Below are 22,400 nucleotides of genomic sequence, written 5' to 3' on the forward strand. Positions count from 1 at the left end.
GGGGCCTCCTTTTCTGTTTGACTGGGTGGAACTTCGGGTCCAGGCTCAGCTTATGAGTAGTTATCTCCGGCGGAATCCCTGTCATGTCAAGGTGGGACCAAACAAAACAATCTATGTTAGCTATAAGGAGTTTAATGAGTGTTTTCTTGAGCTCGGGACTTAACCTCGTGCCTAGGTATACCTTATGATCGGGTAGATGCTCGATCAATTTGACTTGCTCCAATTCTTCGACCATTGATTTGGTTGCATCAGAATCATCGGGGGCTATGAAGGACCTGAGAACTCCGTATTCGTCATCCTCACCCATCCCCTGCTTCTCCGATTGAGGCAGGGCCGGTGTCGGTAATTGCTATTTTGTTTCTCCTTTGGTGACCAAACCAGATCCTTTGGTGTTGAAAGTGCGGATATCGGGACCACCTCATCGACCGTGAACATCTCTTTTGCGGTCGGTTGTTCTCCGTAAATTATTTTAATCCCTCACCGCGTTGGGAATTTCAATACCTGGTGCAGCGTCGAGGGCATTGACCTCATGTTATGAATCTATGGCCTCCCGAACAGAGCATTGTACCTCATATCTCCTTCGATCACGTAGAACTTTGTTTCCTGAAAGGTTCTGGTGGTGTTCACCGGTAATGTCATCTCTCCTTTAGTGATCTCGCATGCCATGTTGAATCTGTTTAGAACTCGGACTACAGGCACGATTTAGTGGATACTTTGGTATGTTTAAACATCGGTCCCTGGGGGACGTCGACCCCACCTATGATCATGTTGATGACGTGCTGAGGTTTCTCTTGCTTGATCTGCTTACTAGAGTCCCTGTTCCTGAAATGGTTTTTGGCTCGATCGTTAAGAAATTCTCGGAGATGTCCGTTGTTGAATAACCAGGCTACTTCCTCTCTCAATTGCCAGCAGTCTTCAGTCCTGTGACCGTGAGTGCCATGGTATTTACGCATTAGGTAGGGGTCCCTTTGGACTAGATTATACTGTAGAGGTCGAGGCCACTTGGTATCTTTGATGTGTTCGATGGCAGATACGATGACAGCAATATCGATGTTGAAGTTGTACTCCGATAACCTTGGCGCATCTTTGGGCCCGACGGGCCTGCCGAAACCGTTTTTGCTCATGAGTATCCAGTTATTTTGACCTCGATCACTCCTTCTTTCGTATCTCATGGGGTTCCGCCCGGACCCATTACCTCTTCGGTCTCCATTGTATGGTTGATACCGATCCCAATTCGATCTTGGTTCATGATCGATGTATCCCTTGGATCTGTCGATAACTCTGATGGGATAAACGTACCCCGAAGGGGCCCCAAGCTGATCATCTTCGATCCTAATTTTTGATTGATACTGGTTATGTACGTCGACCCAAGTTACGATAGGATATTCTATCATATTTTTCTTCAACTGTTGTGAAGCCAACGAGCTTCGAGTATTGAGTCCCTGGGTGAAGGCCTGAACGACCCAATCATCCGTGACCGGAGGCAAGTCCATTCGTTCCATTTGAAATCGTGACACGAATTCCTTGAGCATCTAATTATCTCCGTATTTCACTTTGAAAAGGTTCGACTTTATGGTTTCGACCTTGATGGCCCCAGCGTGTGCTTTCACGAAGGAGTCTGCAAGCATAGCAAACGAGTCAATAGAATTAAGGGGTAAGTTGTGATACCATATCATAGCTCCCTTTGACAAAGCTTCCCCGAATTTTTTCAAAAGGACAGACTCGATATCATCATCCTCCAAGTCGTTCCCTTTAATGGCGCATGTGTAGGAGGTCACATGCTCATTTTGGTAGGTTATTCCGTTGTACTTAGTAATTTTGGGCATGCGGAACTTCTTTGGGATTGGCTTCGGAGCTGCGCTCGGAGGGAAAGGTTTCTAAACAAACTTCTTGGAATCCAGGACCTTTAATATCGGTAGCACTCCTGAGATCTGGTTGACCCTGGAATTGTAAGTTTCCATCTTTTTGTCATTGACTTAGATTTTCTTTTCTCCCGATTCTACCCGTTTTGTCTGTTCCTCGAGCATTTTTATGATTTTGGTGTAGTCCCGGCTTCAGCTTCACTCGGCCTCTCCGTGATTGGTTCGTTTTTATGAGTGATTTCTTGGGACGACGCGGGCTCAATTCTACTGGGAGCATGGCTTTGGTTCTGCAGCTGGGCTATCGCTGCATGTTGAGCATGTAGCATTTCGAAGATCACTCGCAAGTTGATCCCATCTCCTCCAATGTCGTGTGTATTTTGGGTTGTCTATCGGACTCCACTGCAGATAATGTTCTCAGGATCGGTAGGCAGATTCGCATTGATGGCCACATGTGAGTTAGCGACAATTGGGTTCGCGACCAAAATTCAGATGGGATCGACATATGGCGCCACACCACTGGGTACCATATTGTTGTTCTCGCCGTGGTGACCGGACTCAGCGTCCACATTTAGAGGTACAGACTGGAGTTCGACATTTTGAACTTTGACCTGAAATTAAAGACCTTTCAAAGAAATTGCCACTATTATCCTTAGCCCCACGGTGGGCGCCAAACTGTTTACCCTCAAAATCGGATAACAATTAAATTTGTAAATGGTTTTAAGGATACACAGATTAGTTTGATACAAAACGATAAATTGAGTTAGATTGAACAAATAAAGATATACTGTGAGGAGGATGATTCCAGCCTTAGTGAAATATTCACCCTCGATCCGGGCTCACAATAGCCGATACAGATGAACAAGAAGAAGAGCTATGAATAACACTGAAAGTAATAATGTATTGCTTTGGGATGCATGTTACAAAGTGTCTAATGAATAGTCAGACCCTCTTTATATAGTAGGAGAATCCTACTCTAGGCACCATTCTGTAAAAGGTAAAAAATATTTTGTTTAACTGATTGTTGGTTCTCTATCGATACGTGTCGAGATCCATGTCGTGATATCCGGCCGGTCGCGGATATTATGGCCCTCTGTTGGTCATGTTTGGTTGCCTGACAATGCTCTCCGAAGTCTTTTGGGATGTGGACCGATCCCAAATTATGACCCCGATATTCTCGAGGGCAGACGTCATGCCCCCCAGACTCTAACTCGGTGAGACCCTTGCCTCGATTCCGGTGCCTCGTCATCATGTCTCGACCTTTGTTTACCCTATCAGAAGTTGGGGTGTGCCATGAGCTCGATTTTACCCATATATAAGTTTAATGCTTCATCACAATTTTTAACTACAAAGGCTCTCTCAAATATTTACAAAAAATAAAGTGTTAGTTGAGGTTTGAACCTCTAGCCTCTTAAAGCCAAAGCAAGCTCATAAGGAACATGCCAAAAGACAATTTATGTTAAGTGATGTCATTTTTTCTTACTTATCTGTTTTCTCATAGTATTAATACTTATATTTAGTAAAATTTTATGCGAAGCGGTATCGTGTGAGACCGCTTCGTTAAACTTGCATCCGCCACTGAAGTGTAGGATCTTAGTTTCACTTTGTACCAAGTGTAAGGTTCACTTTTCTATTATCATGGGTACTATTGTAAAATATTCACGTCATCTATTATTTTTAAGGGGTATGCAAAGTCCATTATGGACAAATAAAAGTGAACGGAGGGAGTATCTTCTAGTCTCAAACTTACTTTCTTAGGTTTAAATGGGAAAAAAAAAACTTTCATCAAATCAAATGAAAAGCAATAAATCTTCTTCTGTTCCTTCTCATAAAAAAATAACACCTTTTTTCATTTTTAAAAATTCTACCTGCATAAATGTCATAATATATTCAATACCACAAATTCTAAAAGTTATTCTTTTTTTCAAACTTAAAATCCGTCAAATACCTTCACATTAAATGAGAAAGATAGAGTACTATTGGCCGGTTAATTTGGCTTCAATTGTCCATTTGAATGGATATAAATAATGATCACATTTTCCCATTCTTTTTTCTTCTCTTTTAATGCGAATCTATATGACGGTGGAGTCTATTTAGGTATATATAAAGCAACTTGTTGAAGTAAAGGGGATCACATCACATGGTTTATTATTTGTTCATATCACCTCACCACTACTATTACTCCAATATATACAGTACCATCCAATTCTATTGACATAACTTCTAAAGCTAACAAGATCTTCTTCCATCCACTGTTATCATACTTCGCGTTGCTTTAGTATTCTAGCCTTTAATTAAGCATCTAGCTCATTACTTTGGTGTCAAAAATAATTTAACTTGTAATTTAATCTGTTGTAACAAGTTAATTATTAATATTTTTATTTGGTTATTAATTAATGTAAAAAGGCAGTTCGGTGCACAAGATATCCCGCGTTCATGCATGCAGGATCGGAGGAAGGGCTTCACCCCAAGGGGTATGATGCCCTAATGCAGGCAGTAGTGGCTACTTCCAAAACTTACAGATATTGTATCTCTGTTGTTCCAGCCATTAATGCTTGCATTAGGGTAGGTTGTTTACATCACATCCCTTAGGGTGCGACCCTTCCTCCGAACTTGCGTGAACGCAGGATACCTTGTGCACTGGGCTGCTTTTTTACACTCTCTCTGCTGTCTACTTGGTTTGAACCTTACACAAAATTGATTTGTTTTTGTACTATTAAGATTCATTTCTTCGAAGCTTCCTTCTTCTGTAATGGCCCTGATCATTATTATCATAGATCTTGCACATGTTGCTTGTCTGATGCCATGGTTACAAGGAAAGTATAGAAATAAAAAAAGGGTGTTAAATCAGCTTGAAGTTTGATTTCTGATGATCCTTCCAATTAAATCACCAAGCAGTTGGTCTTTTTGTGGAAGGGGAGCCTTGGCGTAATCGGTGAAGTTGCTGCTATGTGACCAGAAGGTCACGGGTTCGGACCGTGGAAATAACCTTTTGCAGAAATGCAGGGTAAGACTGCGTATAATAGACCCTTGTAATCCGGCTCTTCCCCTAATTCGTGCATAGTAGTAGTTTAATGCACCGGACTGCCTTTTTAGTTGGTATGTTGTTATCAAAACGAAACAAAATTATTAAACCAGAGGATTAAGACAGACAATATGTTGTGTAGATGAATCTTCTTCACTTGTTATGTTCCCTAAGATGAACATATTATATAACTTTGTTTATTCAGTACTCCACGGACAACTCAGCATCACACGTCCAAATATTGACTAGTAAATCAATATTATGAAAACATGTCATGTATCAATTTTAGAATCTAAGATTGCACATGATTTGTTGGATCATCAACCGATCTGCACATGTGGTAGGATCAAGTTGTTGCCTTTTATTATAATGATATGACTATTTATTGGACTATATAACTATGTCAATCGATAACACATTGTCATTCACATACATTTCCATCTCTAAATTCCAATTGCTTCTAAGTTTCTACCATTCTTTTCTACTTCCATTTCTCCTTTACACAACATGTCAACCTCAGACACTAGTTATGACGAATTCAGTGATGTTGAATTCTCAAAAGTCGATATTGATATTCTCATGTCATTTCTCGAAGAATCAGAGATTGAAGAAAGCAATGAAGAACAGATCAGAAGTGTGATCCAGTCTTTGGAAGCAGAGATTTCTCCTGTCCTGATCAGTGATTTTAATTCGTTAAAGCATGTAGAACCAGATTGTCACGAATCGAAGGATTTCCAATTGTGTGATATTTCTAGTGAAGAGGAGAGTGGTTCAACATCATTTGATTTTGAATTTGAATGGACTGATTCAGAGATGGAATTTATAGACACGAGAGATTTTTCTCAAATGTATGATAGAGTTATGTTAATGGAGGACCATGGTCAACACACTTCCTTTTGGGAAGAAACATGTGAATCTATGCTTTATGAATAGTGTTACAAATCATATTTATGTAATGGTGTAGCAAAGCCACACTTCTTGTAAATTCTCATTTTTTGATATATAATACATGAGACGAGGGTCTAACGGACACAGCGTTATAAATCTTCAACGCTTTATATCTTTTGTTAGCTATATGTTGAGTTAACAAAATAACTTTTGGATCATGAACACAAAACTGAATGATCACTCAAGAAATTTACTCATGTGGTAGGATCAAATTGTTGCTATATTTCCGTACGAATTTAAGTTATATACACCTGTCATTGAAAAGAAAGATGTATTAAACTTAAAACTTTTTGCGTATATGTAGGCTGATATGCATTGACAGAAAACATTGTCATAATTCCATTTCTCATTCTCTCTAAATATTCATTGCAGCTAATACTCTTCCATTTTTTTTCTTTTTTTACTTCCATTTTTCTTCTGTATATTGTAGCAAAGCTACCTCGGATGTTAAATTTCAATTACAAAAATTGTGAATCATGTCCAACGAATTTTGATACTATAAGTACAATTTCACCTCTTATAGCAGATTATTACCCTACTTTCCAAATTACGTACGTATCAAATTTGTTATGAAGAGTCACATGTTATTATTTGTTAATTTAACCTTAACAGTGTAAAACAATTATATGTTCTTGTTAGCAAACAAAGCTTTTAAACTCGTACTTATTCCAAGCATAGGTTACAACAATAACATACTCAATATTATCCAACACCGTGGGAGTCTGAAGAGGGTAGTGTATATGCAGTAGGGGTGAACGTTCGGTATTTCGGTACGGTATTTGAAAATTTCGGTTTGGTATTTCGGTATATCAATTGTGAATACCAAATATCGTACCAAAATAATTCGGTACGATTCGGTATTTTCTTGTTTGGTTCGGTACGGTTTCGGTACGGTTCGGTATCGTACCATATCTTTGTTAACTAAACAGTGCTAAGATAATTCATTAAAAATTTCTAATTACGTGATAATGAGTATAACAATAACAAAATGTGAGCAGTACCTTCACTTCTTCTAATAATTTCTAATAGAAATCAATAGAAATCAATACATGAGCATAACAGTAGAATGTGAGTAGTTTCTTAATTTCTTTACTTCTAATAATTTATACTAGAAATCACATCATTAGAAAATTTCTAATAAAGTGATAAATGAGCATAACAGCAACAGATGTGAGAAGTTCCTTTACTTTTCTAATAATTTCTAATGTTAGGTTGGGGAGTTGGGCTTAGTCTCGGTGGGTTACAGGCTAAGGGTAAGAACTAACAAGTTACAAATGTTGGGCTGAAAATTGATAACTTGGGCTGGCAGTGAAGGAAGGTGTACTTAAATAATTCGGTATTTCGGTATACCGAAATATCCAAACTTCAATACCGAGGCCCGTACCAAAATACCGAAAAATCAAAAATCTTATACCGAAGTAGGACCGAAATACCGAATAAACCGATACCGAAATACCGAATTAATTCGGTCCGATTCGGAATTCAATTTTTCGGATTTTATGCCCACCCTTAATACGCAGACCTTACCCGTACCTTGTGAGGATAGAGAGGTTGTTTCCAATAGACCCTCGGCTCAGGATAGTATAAGTATCACATTAATGAAAATATAGGCAAGAAGGGACAGTACCAAAAAGCTATATAAAAGCAGAATAAAATAATAAGACAGTAAGGTGATCAATAATGAAAGAAAACAACGGTTAGTCATAAAAACCTACTACCAACAGAAAGCGAGACAGTGTGCCAATACTATTATTATGAACACTCTACACTACCTACTCTACTACCCTAATCCTCGACCTCCATACCTTGCTATCAAGGGTCATGTCCTCGGTCAGTTGAAGTTGTGCCATGTCTTGCCTAATAACCTCTCCCCACCTCTTATTTGGCCTACCTCTACCTCTCCGTAAACCCTCCAATGTCAACCTCTCACACCTGCTTACCGGGGAATCTGTGCTCCTCCTCCTCACATGACCAAACCACCTAAGCCGCGCTTCCCGCATCTTGTCCTCAATAGAGGTCACATCCACCTTATCGCGAATAACCTCATTTCTGATCCTATCTAACCTGGTGTGACTGCACATCCATCTCAACATACCCATATCTGCTACCTTCATCTTCTGGACATGAGCAATGTTGACCGGCCAACAATCAGCCTCATACAATATCGTTGGTCTGACCACCACTCTGTAGAACTTACCCTTAAGTATCGGTGGCACCTTCTTGTCATACAAAACACCGGAAGCGAGTCTCCATTTCATCCATCCCTCCCCAATACGATGTGCGACATCTTCATCAATCTCCCCATCCCCCTGAATAATAGACCCGAGGTACTTAAAACTCCCTCTCCTAAGGATGACCTGCGAGTCCAGCCTCACATCCCCTTCCCCTCTTAGAGTCCCACGACTGAACTTACACTCCAAGTATTCTGTTTTGGTCATATTCAACTTGAAACCTTTAGATTCCAGGGTCTGCCTCTATATCTCTAATTGCGCGTTCACACGTCTCGCGTCTCGTCAATCAATACAATATCATCTGCAAATAGCATGCACCACGGCACCTCCCATTGCTTCCAAGAACGGGTTGAGTGCCGACCCCTGATGCAACTCCATCATAACCGAAAAATGGTCCATGTCCTTAATCAATCTAACGTAGGCAACAGGTACACTTCTAACCTCCAAACATCTGCACAAAACCTTTCTCGGAACTTTATCGTATGCCTTTTCTAAGTCGATGAACGCCATATGCAAGTCCTTCTTTCTTTCCCTATACTGTTCCATCAATCTCCTAACAAGGTGGATGTCTTCTATAGTCGAACGCCCCGGAACAAACCCAAATTGATTCTCGGAAATAGTCACACTCCTTCTCACCCTTAGCTCTATCACTCTCTCATAGACTTTCATAGTATAGCTAAGCAGCTTGATACCCTGATAATTATTGCAATTTTGGATATCACCCTTGTTCTTGTATACAGGAACCATCGTGCTCCACCTCCACTCTTCGGGCATCTTATTCGTTCTAAAAATGACATTAAATAACCTAGTGAGCCACTCCAAGCCTGTCTTGCGCACCCTCTTCCAAAATTCCACAGGGATTTCATCTGGCCCGGTCGCTTTGCCCCTGCTCATCTTACACATAGCCACCTCAACTTCATAACTCTAATCCGCCTACAATACCCTAAGTCACAACAACTCCCGGAGAGTTTCAAATCACCTAGTACAATGCTCTTGTCCCCTCCTCGTTCAAGAGACTATGGAAGTAGGTCTGCCATCTCCGACAGATGAGCCCTTCATCCAACCAAACTCTACCTTCTTCGTCCTTGATGCACTTCACTTGGTCCAACTCACGCGCCTTCCTTTCTCGCGCCTTGACTAACCTCAATAACCTCTGAGCATAGGTTGATAACTGCAAAAAAGAAGATAAGATTTCTTTATCAATATATATTGAAATTCGGTAAAAAATTACTTGCACATGACGTTTATACCAATTTAGCAAATGCATGACATTTTGTCTTTTTTACACACTTTTACAATTTTTTTTTGGTAACTAAATTTTTTGTATTAAACACCAAAGTAAGATATGTACAAGAACCATAACACGGCTGCAACATGTTATCTCATTATAAAAAATCAACCCAAACACTGAGCTAAATTTAGAATTTAAGGGCCCGTTTGGCCATAAAAAAAGATTCTTTTTTCCTAAAATATTTTTCACTTTTTTTCGAAATCATGATTGGCCATGAAAATTTCAAATTTCAAATTTCACTTGAAATTGAATTTCATATTTTTTTGGAATTTGAAAAACTCCAAAAAAACTATTTTTAAAAATTTTCACTTCAAAGCTTTCCCATAAATTCAAAAACAGCTCAAAATTGTATTCATATCCGAAATTTCACAATTCTTATTTCTAAACCCCTATTAAATATGTGGACAACATTTTGTATTCTAGGGGGTGCTCCAGCATTAAAGACTATTGCAATCTCTATTGTTAAGTGATATGTATTGTCATTTTAAATTTTAACATTAAAGATTATTGCAATCTCCTGCATCCGATGTTGATATGTATTTACCATCAAAGCTTAAGATTTCTTACTTTGGTATTGCAATTATAAGCAGCGCTCCAATTGTTTAAGTATCCTGCGTGCCCCCTTATAATTCTTCTCTAGAAAAACCAAACATGCAAAATCTCATAAACCCATATAAAACAATGTTTTTAGTTCGTTTTGTCTCTTACAGACCCATTATCCACAGATTAATCTTTCAATCTCCACTCTGTTTTTCTCCTTCACGTCCATTTTCATCATCTCAAATACAAAATTCTGATGAAATCAACCTTGTTAACTACAAAGATTGGTTAAGCCCAAATGAGGTCATCAAAATTTTCCAAAATCTCAAAAACCCAAATTCAGCTTTGACAGTACTTAATCAAATCTCAAAACGTAAAGATTACAAACCCAATGAAGCCATTTATAATGTAGTTGTCAAAAACCTAGCAATTGCTAAGAATTTTGATGCAATTGAGACACTTATGGAGAAAATCAAATTTGAAAGAAAGTGTAGACTTTCTGATGAGTTTTTCTATAATGTTATTAAGATTTATGGGCATTTAGCTGGTAGAATTAATAGAGCAATTGAGACCCTTTTCGATATGCCTAATTATAAGTGCTGGCCAAGTGTGAAAACTTTCAATTTTGTACTGAATTTGTTAGTGAATACTAAACAATTTGATGTTGTTCATAAGGTGTATATTCGTGCTTCTGATTTGGGTGTGGAGATTGATGCTTGTTGTTTGAATATTATCGTTAAGGGGTTGTGTCATTGCGGGGAGCTCGATGCTGCATATAAGGTGTTCGATGAATTTCCTAAGCAGAAATGTCAACCCAATGTGAGGACTTTTTCGACTATAATGCATGCTTTGTGCGAGCGTGGTCGTGTTAATGAGGCGTTGGGATTGTTAGAGAGGATGGAAAAGGAGGATGTTGAACCAGATGCTATCGTGTTTAACACGCTGATTTCGGGGCTCAGAAAGCAAGGAAGAGCTGACGAGGGGATTGAGATGTTCAAGAAAGTAATGCTGAAAGGTTGTGATCCGAATCCAGGGACATATCAAGAGGTGTTGTACGCTTTGCTTGATGCCAAGAGGTATTTGGAGGCAAAAGATTTTATGGCTGTTATGATTGATAAGAGGGTGAATCCAAGTTTTGAGTCTTATAAGCTGTTGATACATGGCCTTTGTAATGGGAAGCTTCTTGCCGATTTAGACTGGGTGTTGAGGCAGATGGTGAGACACGGATTTGTGCCGAGGATGGGTATGTGGAGGCACATTCTTGGTTGCTTGTTTCCTCCTGATGGCGATTGTTGTACTGCCTATTCAGATGAAGAAATTCTTGCGGACTAATCTACGAGGTTTAGAAAATTAACTGAATGGTATTACAAGTCCCATTACATGCTGTTAGAAGTATCACATTGATTGCAGGATGGGAATTTAGTCTTCTTATATAGCTTTTGGCAATCCTTATCTCATGAGCTAGTTTTTGGGGTTGGATTAGAATTTATGTCTATTTCTGTACATGGTATCAGACCCATGCTCCAGTTGGCATGGTCTGGGCGTGCCGCAAAGGGGTGGGGTGGGGGGTGGGGGTGGTATTAGAAGTCCCACATTAGCTGTGAGATAGGAATTTGGTCTCCTTATGTTTGTTTTGGGCAACTCTTACCTCATGAGATAGTTTTTGGAATTGATAGATCCAATATCCATTTCTTATCACTCCTACAGCTTCTGAATTCAAAATTTTCATTCCAAGTGAAAGGACAAGATGATGCACTACCACCATGGTCGTCACCACCACCACCATAATCACCACTATCACCACCATAAGCTGCCTCCTGGCTATGAAACTTTTCAAGGATTTTCCAACTATATATCCTCTTCCACTGGCTTTAGGGTTCCTTCAGCTTGGCAATGCGAAACCTTCGACTGAATATGAAGCAGTGTCAGGTATTCCTCCAACTCGTCGCTCTGAGAAACATCATGCTAATAATTTCTTTAACTTGATCGTGATAACTAGCACAATGAAAATTCAAATTCGCATCGCAATATCGCATAGGCTCATTATTTAAAATAACAATACAATATAGTATATTGGTAACAACTATCTAAACAAATTCTAAAAGATGAATCTCTCCTTACTAGGGGTTTCTCCATTTCTAGGGTTCGAACTCGAGATATCTAGTTAAGGTTAGAGGGATCTCATTCATCGCACCACATCCCGTTGTGGTCATTACTCCTCATGTTGAATTTGAGCGAACATCGGAAGAGACTCTTTAATTTATTTATTCAATTCTTACATGCTGCATGGATTTTTCTTGGACTTGTTTTGGATGTTCACAACAGTTTTTATCGTCTTTTTGACAAGTGAAGTTAGGGTTTTGTCCACAAGAGTTGGTGGGATGTTTGATATCTCTCTTTTCACATAAGATTTGGTGATTCCAAGATTCTTTTTACTTTTGATCACACTGAGCACTACATGTTCAGAATATAATAAGTCTGGTCTTTTCTCCTTCACTATTGTGGCTGCTTCTCTTGATCGATTCATCTTTGTGAACACAGGTTGATTATATTTTGGCATCCCTTGGTGAAAATTCTGGTCCCGACACTGCGAATTGATGGTGAGATTTGAACTGATCATCATCTCCAGCTGCTTTGATCCGCTTCATCTAAAAACTTAAACTCTTGGAAAAGAGACACCTATATTCATTTGAGTATATATTAATTACATCGATCTCACAATGAACAATAGTAATACTGTTTGGAAGTTGAAACACTAAATTGTCTGACTATAATTTTTGAACTATTTTTCCATAAGAATTATTTTTAATTTTTATTACTTTCTATTAATTTATGATTCCTATTTATTTTTTCTTTCCAAAATTAAGAAATCATGCTAGAAGAAACAATTAGATGGATCCACCCTATACATACTCCGAAGGATCATGCCATTTGGGTTGGGATGGGCATAGTTTGGGCAAATCCGAAATCCAAACCAACATCCGAAGCTTTGAATTTTTGGTTTGGATTTTCGGATTACGGATTGAATTTCGGATTTAATTTTTAAAAATTTTGAATTTTGGATTGGATATTGGATTTGGTACTTCGAATTTTTGGATATCCGAAAATCCGAAATTTTTATACTTTATATTTAGTTGTGATAAGTTCAATACCCTACCTATTAGATATTATCTCATATATTCAGTATTAATAGTTATCGTCAGAATACTTTCTATTTGGACATGATTTTACTATTGCTACTTCTTATCGGTCATATGTCTCTATTGTATTTCCTTGATAATAATTTCATTACTTGAATACTTTATTTGGATAATTACGGTAAGCATGAGGAACTTTTCAGACAATTTAACATGAGTATTTCATTTGGATATTCATTTTTATAAAAAGAAGAAACATCTCAATTTATAAGCTCAAAATCGAAAATCCAAAATATCCAAACCGACTAATCCGAAACCGAACTTAAAAAATCTGATCCAGTCCGAGCTTATTTGGATTGTTATTTTTTCAATCCGAAAATCAAAAACTCAAACTAAAATTTTCATATCCAATCCGAACTTCCCGAACGTCCACCCATAGATATATGAAGTTCGCCTTAATTCCGAGTCCTGTTGTAAATATTATTCTACTTATGTTTGATCTTATTATTATAGTAAGAAAATCAAGAAAGTATGACACCTAACTTACATCCTGGAGTTAATATATAGTTCTTGTAGTATATGACGCGTTGTTCCATTCCATTCTCTTTTAACTTGCGCTTAATCAAGAACATGCGACACGTCACCGTTCTCTTTTAAGCGTTATACATACTTGAAGTTATCATATAGTTCAAATAAATAAGATAAATACTTTGGGAAGCAAATCATAAAAAAGAATGTAAATTGAAAAATTTAAGAGGATACGTTAAGACTGCAACATAAACTCTCTAAACCAATAAGATAAAAAGAAAATAAAAACCATGTGTCTCAAGAATCAAGAAACAAAAAAGAAGAGTTGGGGCGAGGATTAGAAACTAGCGAAAGAAAAAAGGGAAAAAGTCCGGATTCACCCATGTACTGTAGTATATAATTTATATTTATCCTTCGTTATATTTTTAGTTTAAATCCACCCTTACCGTTAATAAATTGTGCAAAATTGCCCTCAGCCCACACGTTTTTACTGTGGCATCAGACCCTCAATTAAATTGCCACGTAGATAGCCAAGTCAGCACCTATTTTTAGAATGTCTTTTATAATAAAATGCTGGTCTCCCTCAATCATACATCGGTTTTCACTCTCCTGCACCCAATCCTCACACAAAACCAATAAGATAAAAAAGAGAAAAAGAAATCCTGTTCGTCGAGTTTGACTAATAAAACTTGTAGTCCAAATAATTGACAAAAAACACTCCAAAGACTAATGACAGTATATTTGCATCCAATGAATTTGATACCACAAAGTCAACAGAGACTTGTTGATTGTATGCTCAAACCAAATTGGCCGGCATTCCCCAATAGTCCAATACAACTTCAAATTGACAATCTTAACCAAAAAACCATAGAATAACGACAGTATATATTACTAGTGTCAAATGAATATGATCATTGCTTTGCCTCATCAATTCTTGTTTATTAGCTATGGGCAGAAGTTGCAATCTTCTCTTTGGTCTTGCTGTTTTCATTCTGCTTCATTACCATACTTCACTGGCTATTGTTCCCAATATTAGCACTGATAAAGATGCACTTCTTGCCTTAAAATCTCACATTTCTTCTTCTGATCCTAATGATATCATAGCAAGCAACTGGTCGTTCTCCAGCTCGGTTTGCAGCTGGATTGGCATCACTTGTAGCTCGCGCCACAATAGAATCACAGCTTTAGACATTTCTAGCATGCAACTTTATGGTACCGTTCCTCCACACGTTGGAAACCTCTCATTTCTTGTTTCCCTTGACATCAGTAACAACAATTTCCACGGAGAGTTGCCAGAAGAGTTGTCTCATTTGCAGAGGTTGAAATTGATTATTGTCGAAAGCAATAACTTTACTGGTGTCATTCCATCATTCTTAGGTCTGTTACCAAACCTTCGCATCTTGCGCCTTTCGAGACACCAATTTTATGGGAAAATTCCACCTAAAACTTACTGGCTCTATACCACCATCAATCTTTAACATTACAACAATGCGAATCATTACTCTTTTCAGAAACAATCTTGCTGGTAATCTTCCAACAACTATATGTGAAAATCTTCCAAACTTGGAAGTTCTTCACATCCCAGTTAACAACCTAGACGGTGTTATTCCACCAAACCTAGGAAAGTGCAGAAAGCTTCGAATCTTGTCATTGTCTGGCAATAAGTTCACTGGAACTGTACCAAGAGAGTTAGCCAACTTAAAAGCTCTTACAGAATTATATCTTGGATATCAGCACTTGCAAGGTAGTGTAATAGTACTACTTTTTACGAGAAATCTAATTAAAATATTCTTCCTGCCGAATTGGTATTCATATAGTATTTCCCCCACTTGACAGGAGAGATACCAGTGGAGCTAGGTAATCTTAAGAAACTACGGTTGCTGGGATTATCCAAGAATGAGTTTACGGGTTCTATCCCTACAAATATTTTCAACATGTCAGCACTGCAGATCTTAGATCTTTCTGTAAACAGGCTTTCAGGTCGTCTACCATCCGATTTTGGCCGTGGAATTCCCAGCTTAGAAGAATTTTCTTGCGGATCGAATAATCTGAGTGGTTCTATCTCTGCTTCAATCTCAAATTCTTCAAGACTCAGAACACTTGATCTCTCGTACAACAGTTTCACAGGTCTAGGAAAATCCTAGTTTCTGCATCCGTTAACTAATTCAATGAACATCATAAAATTTAGAACCATAAATTGACTTCATGAATGATTTACTAGTACTACTATTTTAGGTCCAATTGTTCCTATTAAAGTGTTTATGTAGCTTATGTGTAAAGTCTGCTTTCACAAGAAGAAACTTTGTAAGGAAGAAAAAACCTACTATTTCTATTCTTGTATTATTAATAACCATTATAGGGATTATAGTACTTATATGAGTTACTTAGGTGAAAAGACAAGACGCATTCTATTCCACTTTCACTTTCTTTATATTGATTTTATAGAAGATTACCTTACTAGCAATCTTACTAGTAAGGTAGAAAGATATTTCCTTACAAGAATCTAAATTATCTTCCGCCAAATTGGTACTAATATAGTATTTCCCCCACATGACAGGAGAGATACCGGCGGAGCTAGGTAATCTTAAGAATCTACAGTATCTGGATTTAACTGTAAACGAGTTTACTAGTTCTGTCCCGGCAAGTATTTTGAACATATCAGCACTGAGTATCCTTGGACTTGGAGTAAATAGGCTTTCAGGTACTCTACCTTCAGATTTAGGCCGTAAAATGCCCAGCCTAGAAGAACTTCTTTGTGGTGGTAATAATCTGAGTGGTTTTATCTCTGCTACTATCTCAAATTCGTCAAGACTCAGAAAACTTGATCTCACGCTCAACAGATTCACAGGTCCAATTCCTGAATCACTTGGTAACTTAGAATATCTTGAGGTTTTGTCCTTGGGGGGAATAATTTTTTCAGCGATTCAATATTGAGCTTCCTAACACCTTTGACAAATTGTAGGAAACTGAGAGATCTCAGGTTCTCTGACAATCCGTTTGATGGTGTTTTACCTCCATCAGTTGGGAATTTCTCTAACTCTCTGCAGATTTTTGATGGACAAAGTTGTAAACTGAAGGGCTTCATTCCTGAAGAAATTGGTAATGTTACTGGAATGGCAAGGATGAGTCTATTTAACAATGAGTTGAGTGGATATATTCCAAAAATTATCGAACGCATGCTGAAACTTCAAGAGATTTACCTATTTAAAAACAAGATAGCAGGAACCATACCTTATGTTATCTGTAATTTACAGAATCTTGGAGAATTAGACCTATCGGGAAATCAGATTACCGGTTCAGTGCCACCATGCTTAGGGACCATTACCAGTTTAAGGAAACTTAATCTGGCTTATAACAGGCTGAATTCGAGATTACCTGCAAGCTTGGGAAGCCTTCGAGATATCATAGAATTCAATGTTTCGTCCAATTTATTAAGTGGGCAAATTCCTCTGGAGATTGGAAATTTAAAGGCTGCCACACTCATTAAACTGTCAAAAAATAATGTCTCTGGTAATATCCCTAGCTCTATAGGAGGTCTAGATAGATTGACCTATCTTTTTTTAGAACATAATAAATTAGATGGGCCTATTCCAGATTCATTAGGGAAAATGCTTGCCTTGGAATTCTTGGATTTGTCCTTTAACAATCTTAGTGGTGAGATTCCAAAGTCATTAGAAGCTCTTGTGTGTATTAAATACCTGAACATCTCATTTAATAAACTTAGTGGTGAAATTCCCACCGGTGGACCTTTTGCAAATATCACGAGCCAATCCTTCCTGTCCAATGATGCACTCTGTGGTGACTCCCGATTTAACGTAAAACCATGTCCTCCAAAATATACAAAGAAGTCAAGAAGAAAAAGAGTGCTTATAGGTTTATATACTTTGTTAGGGATAGGATCACTCTTTGCATTGGTCGTTGGATATGCGGTGTTAATATTGAGAAAGATAAAAAAGAATATAGATCAAGCTGATGTGTCGCTCGTTAAAGAGCATGAAAGAATTTCTTATTATGAACTTGAACAAGCAACAAAAGGATTCAGTGAAAGCAACTTGCTTGGTAATGGGAGTTTCAGCAAGGTCTACAAAAGGATACTTAAGGATGGTACGTTTTTCGCAGCAAAGGTATTCGATGTGCAATTGGAGGGTGCATTCAAAAGTTTTGATACAAAATATGAGATGCTGCGCAACCTCCGCCATCAAAATCTTACTAAAGTGATCACCAGTTGCTCCAACCTTGAATTCAAAGCCTTAGTATTGGAATACATGCCGAATGGAACACTTGAAAAATGGCTATATTCTCATAACTTTTTCTTAGACATGATGCATAGATTAGATATAATGATAGATGTTGCATCTGCGATGGACTATCTCCACAATGGCTATTCAACACCTGTGGTGCATTGCGACTTAAAACCAAGCAATGTCTTGCTAGATCAAGAAATGGTTGGCCATGTCAGTGATTTTGGCATTGCAAAATTGTTGGATGCAGGGGAGGATTTTGTTCTAACATGTACAATTGCAACCCTAGGATATATTGCTCCAGGTATCAGAACTTTTTACTTGCATCTTTAAAATAACCTAAATAGTGCTTAGCATATTCCTTGATCATTTTTTACCATGCATGATTGTAGAGTATGGACAAAATGGTATAGTATCCACGAGCTGCGATGTTTATAGTTTTGGCATCCTGATGATGGAGACGTTTACAAGAATGAGACCAAGTGATGATATATTTATCGGAGAATTGAGCATAAGAAGTTGGGTTAGCGATTCTTTTCCAGGTGCAATTCATAAGGTGGTGGATGCTAATTTGGTACATCCAGGGGATGAACAAAGCGATGCAAAGATGCAGTGTCTGCTATCTATCATGGAATTAGCTTTGAGTTGCACTGTGATGATACCTGATGCAAGAATTAGTATGGAAGAGGCTCTTTCAACACTTACAAAGATTAGGCTCTACTTTGTCAGTAGTTGCTGCTAGGTGGAATCAGCGATCGACTCTCGATTGCTGCTTCATTACCTATATATTATGGTTGTGTTAAGCTTTCAATTATGCGCTAGGACTTAAGTTCATCATAGCAGTGTATGTAATTTTGTAAGTAATGATCTGGTATGCAAGGCGATTTTTGATGGTACTGATATATTGTCTCTTTTCGTCTTCTTGAGCCGAGGGTCTATCGGAAACAACCTCTCTACTCCCTCGGGGTAGGGATAAGGTCTGCGTGCACACTACCCTCCCCAAACCTCACTTGTGGGATGATCTGTTATGCAAGGCTTTTAGACTCTGGAACCACAGCTGAAGTTAAGCCATTCCAAAAGTGAAATGCGACTGCTAGTATGCAAGGCTTTTAACACATTTGTCCATTGGCCAAATATATACAGCCGCTAGTCAAACAGAAAAAAAAAAAATATAAAATATGTATACTATACATTTGTCTGTTATTTTTGTTAGCGGTTATATTGTGTAAAAATCTCATTTTAAGTATATCTTGTTGCTTTCCCACTCTCTTGCTGGTGCTGAAAAGTATCTGCTAAAGGATATTAGACATTAAGATAAATAAAAAGAAATATAAGCAAATGATGATGTTTGATTACAAAAAGATATTAGACATAATCAAGGTTTCTTTTTCTTTAAAAAAATAAAATAAAATTTAGCCTACAATTCGTTTGGGAATTTAAGATTAATATTAAGGCTAAACTACATGAATTAATATTTTACTTATTCAATCTTTGACTCATAATATGGGAAAAAATATCGAAATTCAAATCAATGGTCCAATTACATGTTAGTATTTTACTTATTTAATCTTTGACTCATAATATGGAGAAAAATATCGAAATTCAAATCAGTGGTCCAATTACAAGTTAATATTTTACTTATTCAATCTTTGACTCATAATATGAGGAAAAAATCAAAATTCAAATCAATGGTCCAATTACAAGTTAATATTTTACTTATTCAATCTTTGAATCATAATATGAGAAAAAATATCGAAATTCAAATCAATGGTCCAATTACAAGTTAATATTTTACTTATTCAATCTTTGACTCATAATATGGGGAAAAAAATATCGAAATTCAAATTAATGGTCCAATTACAAGTTAAGTTGTTAAGCAGAGGTTGATAACTGCATAAAAAATAATGTTTCTTAATCATAGTTAAGTGATATCTATTTTAACTTTTAACTTTTAAGATTTAATTGTTTGATTTGACGTAGACCCCAAATATAAGTAAATATTCACATCAGAGCTTAGGATTTCTTTATATATACATATTCTACGGCTTTTTGCTTGGACAATAAAACAATGTTTTTAGTTCGTTTTGTCTCTTACAGACCCATTATCCACAGATTAATCTTTCAATCTCCACTATATTTTCCACATTCATGTCCATTTTCATCATTTCAAATACAAAATTTTGATGAAGTCAACCTTATACACTACAAAGATTGGTTAAGCCCAAATGAGGTCATCAAAATTTTCCAAAATCTCAAAGACCCAAATTCAGCTCTAAATTTACTCAATCAAATCTCAAAACGAAAAGATTATAAACCCAATGAAGCCATTTATAGTGTAGTTGTCAAAAACCTAGCAATGACTAGGAATTTTGATGCAATTGACACCCTTATGGAAAAGATCAAATTTGAAAGGAAGTGTAGACTTTCTGATGATTTTTTCTATGATGTTATTAAGATTTATGGGCATTTGGCTGGTAGAATTAATAGAGCAATTGAGACCCTTTTTGATATGCCTAATTATAAGTGCTGGCCAAGTGTGAGAACTTTCAATTTTGTTTTGAATTTGTTAGTGAATACTAAACAATTTGATGTTGTTCATAAGGTGTATATTCGTGCTTCCGAATTGGGTGTGGAGATTGATGCCTGTTGTTTGAATATTATCGTTAAGGGGTTGTGTCATTGCGGGGAGCTCGATGCTGCATATAAGGTGTTCGATGAATTTCCTAAGCAGAATTGTCAACCCAATGTGAGGACTTTTTCGACTATTATGCATGCTTTATGTGAGCGCGGTCGCGTTGATGAGGCTTTGGGCTTGTTAGAGAGGATGGAAAAGGAGAATGTTGAACCGGATGCTATAGTGTTTAACACGTTGATTTCGGGGCTTAGGAAGCGACGTAGAGTTGACGAGGGGATTGAGGTGTTCAAGAAAGTAATGCTGAAAGGTTGTGATCCGAATCCAGGGACATATCAGGAGGTGTTGTATGCTATGCTTGATGCTAAGAGGTATTTAGAGGCTAAAGATTTTATGGATGTCATGATTGATAAGAGGGTGAATCCAAGTTTTGAGTCTTATAAGCTGTTGATACATGGCCTTTGTAATGGGAAGCTTCTTGGTGATTTAGACAGGGTGTTGAGGCAGATGGTGAGACACGGATTTGTGCCGAGGATGGGCCTGTGGAGGGAGATTCTTGGTTGCTTGTTTCCTGATGGAGATTGTTGTACTACCTGTTCTTATGAAAAAATTCTTGCAAATTAATCGACTAGACTTAGAAACGTAATGGAGTTCCTAAATACATTCTTTTTAGTATGTTAAAGTTGCAGGGAAATGATTGAAAGCATAGGTTCTATATAATTCATAGTTAGACTAGCTCATAGCAGCTATGACTCCCATCTTTGTCAATACATAACTCTAGCTCATAATTCAGTTACATTTCTGCTAGGGTTACTTTCTCTTCTTCGGGCTCCCCTGTTCATGTCCTCGGGAACATAACATCTTCCCGACCTAGTCACCCCATGAGCAGCCTCGCCTTCCGTCATCTTGCCTTTTCCTTTTGACAGTTTTTTATACAAGGATTATTTTCAGGGATTATTTTGCGAACAAGGAGGACGAATAAAGATGAAGAAAATGCTCAAAAGAACGCAAAAATTGAAGAATTTGGACTCAAGGAACAAAGAAGAGCAAAAATGAGGCCTGCAGAAGAAAATGCGGACCGCAGAAATATTTGTGGACGGAATATTTTTAGTGCCTGTTGTATGGTTACATGGAGCTTTGCTTCACCTGGGGTGCATGGCAATGCGAGGTTTGAGAGTGTAAGAACCAAATATTCCGAATTCCAACTACAGCAACTGCAACTTGAAGTTTCATAGAGTTGGAGAAAACCTGACATTTGCTTCTTTCCTTTGACAGCAGCTCCTTTTCAACCATACAAGGTTTTAGGAGATCGCGAAAGTTCCCCCCCTTTTCAACCATACAATAATTTGAGGACTTTTTGTAAGGTATGATTTCTTCCTTTGCGAAGTTAGTTAGATATTTATATTTCAAATACACTATTTAATAAGTAATATTTATATTATTCTTAAAGAAAATTATACTCATTGATAGGGGTACACACGCAATGCGCCCTACGACTAGTATATACATTATTATTGTTTTTGGTAAAAACAGTGAAGTATTATCATAAACAAACCAAATATTTACACCTAGAGATCACTTTAGAGAATTTAACCACCTTCTAAGAAGGACTAGTACATATCTATACTATATTAAAAGCACGAAGGCCCTTAGCGAAATGTCGTTCGCCTTTTTTACCCTTTAAAAATAGGTTTCACATTAGATAAAATAGTCATTTAACTTAAGTTTTTTTTTCTAATATTTAGAACTTTAAAATCAACTAAAATTTTGCTTACTTAATTGTTCCTTATTTGACTATTGCACTTTAAAAACAAATTAATTAAAATTTTACCTTATATGAACTCCTTTTACTTAATTAATACCCCTTTATCAATTTCTTTAATCACGAAATACATGTTGACAACTATGTAAGTTCTCATTAATAAGTTCTTCCTTATTTGAATTATTTAAAATAACAAAAACAGATAT

General features: G+C 37.3%; 3 protein-coding genes and 1 long non-coding RNA gene across 5 annotated transcripts; all 4 read left to right on the forward strand.

Moving 5' to 3' along the window:
- Positions 1–9,872: 9,872 nt before the first annotated feature.
- On the forward strand, positions 9,873–11,340 carry LOC138891341 (pentatricopeptide repeat-containing protein At3g14580, mitochondrial-like). The gene has a single exon (XM_070181962.1). It carries the CDS (start codon positions 10,006–10,008, stop codon positions 11,224–11,226), a length of 1,221 nt encoding a protein of 406 aa, XP_070038063.1. The 5' UTR covers positions 9,873–10,005; the 3' UTR covers positions 11,227–11,340.
- A 286-nt stretch (positions 11,341–11,626) lies between these two features.
- LOC104116670 (uncharacterized) lies at positions 11,627–12,723 on the forward strand. The gene is made up of 2 exons (XR_011410166.1): positions 11,627–11,823; positions 12,436–12,723. It is a non-coding gene; the product is annotated as an uncharacterized lncRNA (long non-coding RNA).
- A 1,547-nt stretch (positions 12,724–14,270) lies between these two features.
- Positions 14,271–18,684, forward strand: LOC104116675 (probable LRR receptor-like serine/threonine-protein kinase At3g47570). 2 transcript variants are annotated; one of them, XM_070181963.1, is made up of 3 exons: positions 14,271–15,303; positions 15,396–15,686; positions 16,117–18,684. In XM_070181963.1, exon 3 carries the CDS (start codon positions 16,673–16,675, stop codon positions 18,131–18,133), a length of 1,461 nt encoding a protein of 486 aa, XP_070038064.1. In that variant the 5' UTR covers positions 14,271–15,303; positions 15,396–15,686; positions 16,117–16,672; the 3' UTR covers positions 18,134–18,684. The 2 variants fall into 2 exon arrangements, with proteins under 2 accessions (XP_070038064.1, XP_070038065.1); XM_070181964.1 differs by having other exon boundaries at positions 14,415–15,303; positions 16,117–18,037.
- Positions 18,685–19,861: 1,177 nt separating this feature from the next.
- On the forward strand, positions 19,862–21,239 carry LOC104116674 (pentatricopeptide repeat-containing protein At3g14580, mitochondrial-like). The gene has a single exon (XM_033661423.2). It carries the CDS (start codon positions 19,869–19,871, stop codon positions 21,054–21,056), a length of 1,188 nt encoding a protein of 395 aa, XP_033517314.1. The 5' UTR covers positions 19,862–19,868; the 3' UTR covers positions 21,057–21,239.
- The last annotated feature ends 1,161 nt before the right edge of the window (positions 21,240–22,400 follow it).

The sequence above is a fragment of the Nicotiana tomentosiformis genome, chromosome 8 (assembly GCF_000390325.3).
Source record: "Nicotiana tomentosiformis chromosome 8, ASM39032v3, whole genome shotgun sequence".
Classification (NCBI taxonomy): Eukaryota; Viridiplantae; Streptophyta; class Magnoliopsida; order Solanales; family Solanaceae; genus Nicotiana; species Nicotiana tomentosiformis.

Bases quoted from the DNA above. Each gene is read 5' to 3' on its own strand.
- LOC138891341 (XM_070181962.1), top strand. From the start codon at position 10,006: ATGCAAAATCTCATAAACCCATATAAAACAATGTTTTTAGTTCGTTTT.
- LOC104116675 (XM_070181963.1), top strand. From the start codon at position 16,673: ATGGCAAGGATGAGTCTATTTAACAATGAGTTGAGTGGATATATTCCA.
- LOC104116674 (XM_033661423.2), top strand. From the start codon at position 19,869: ATGTTTTTAGTTCGTTTTGTCTCTTACAGACCCATTATCCACAGATTA.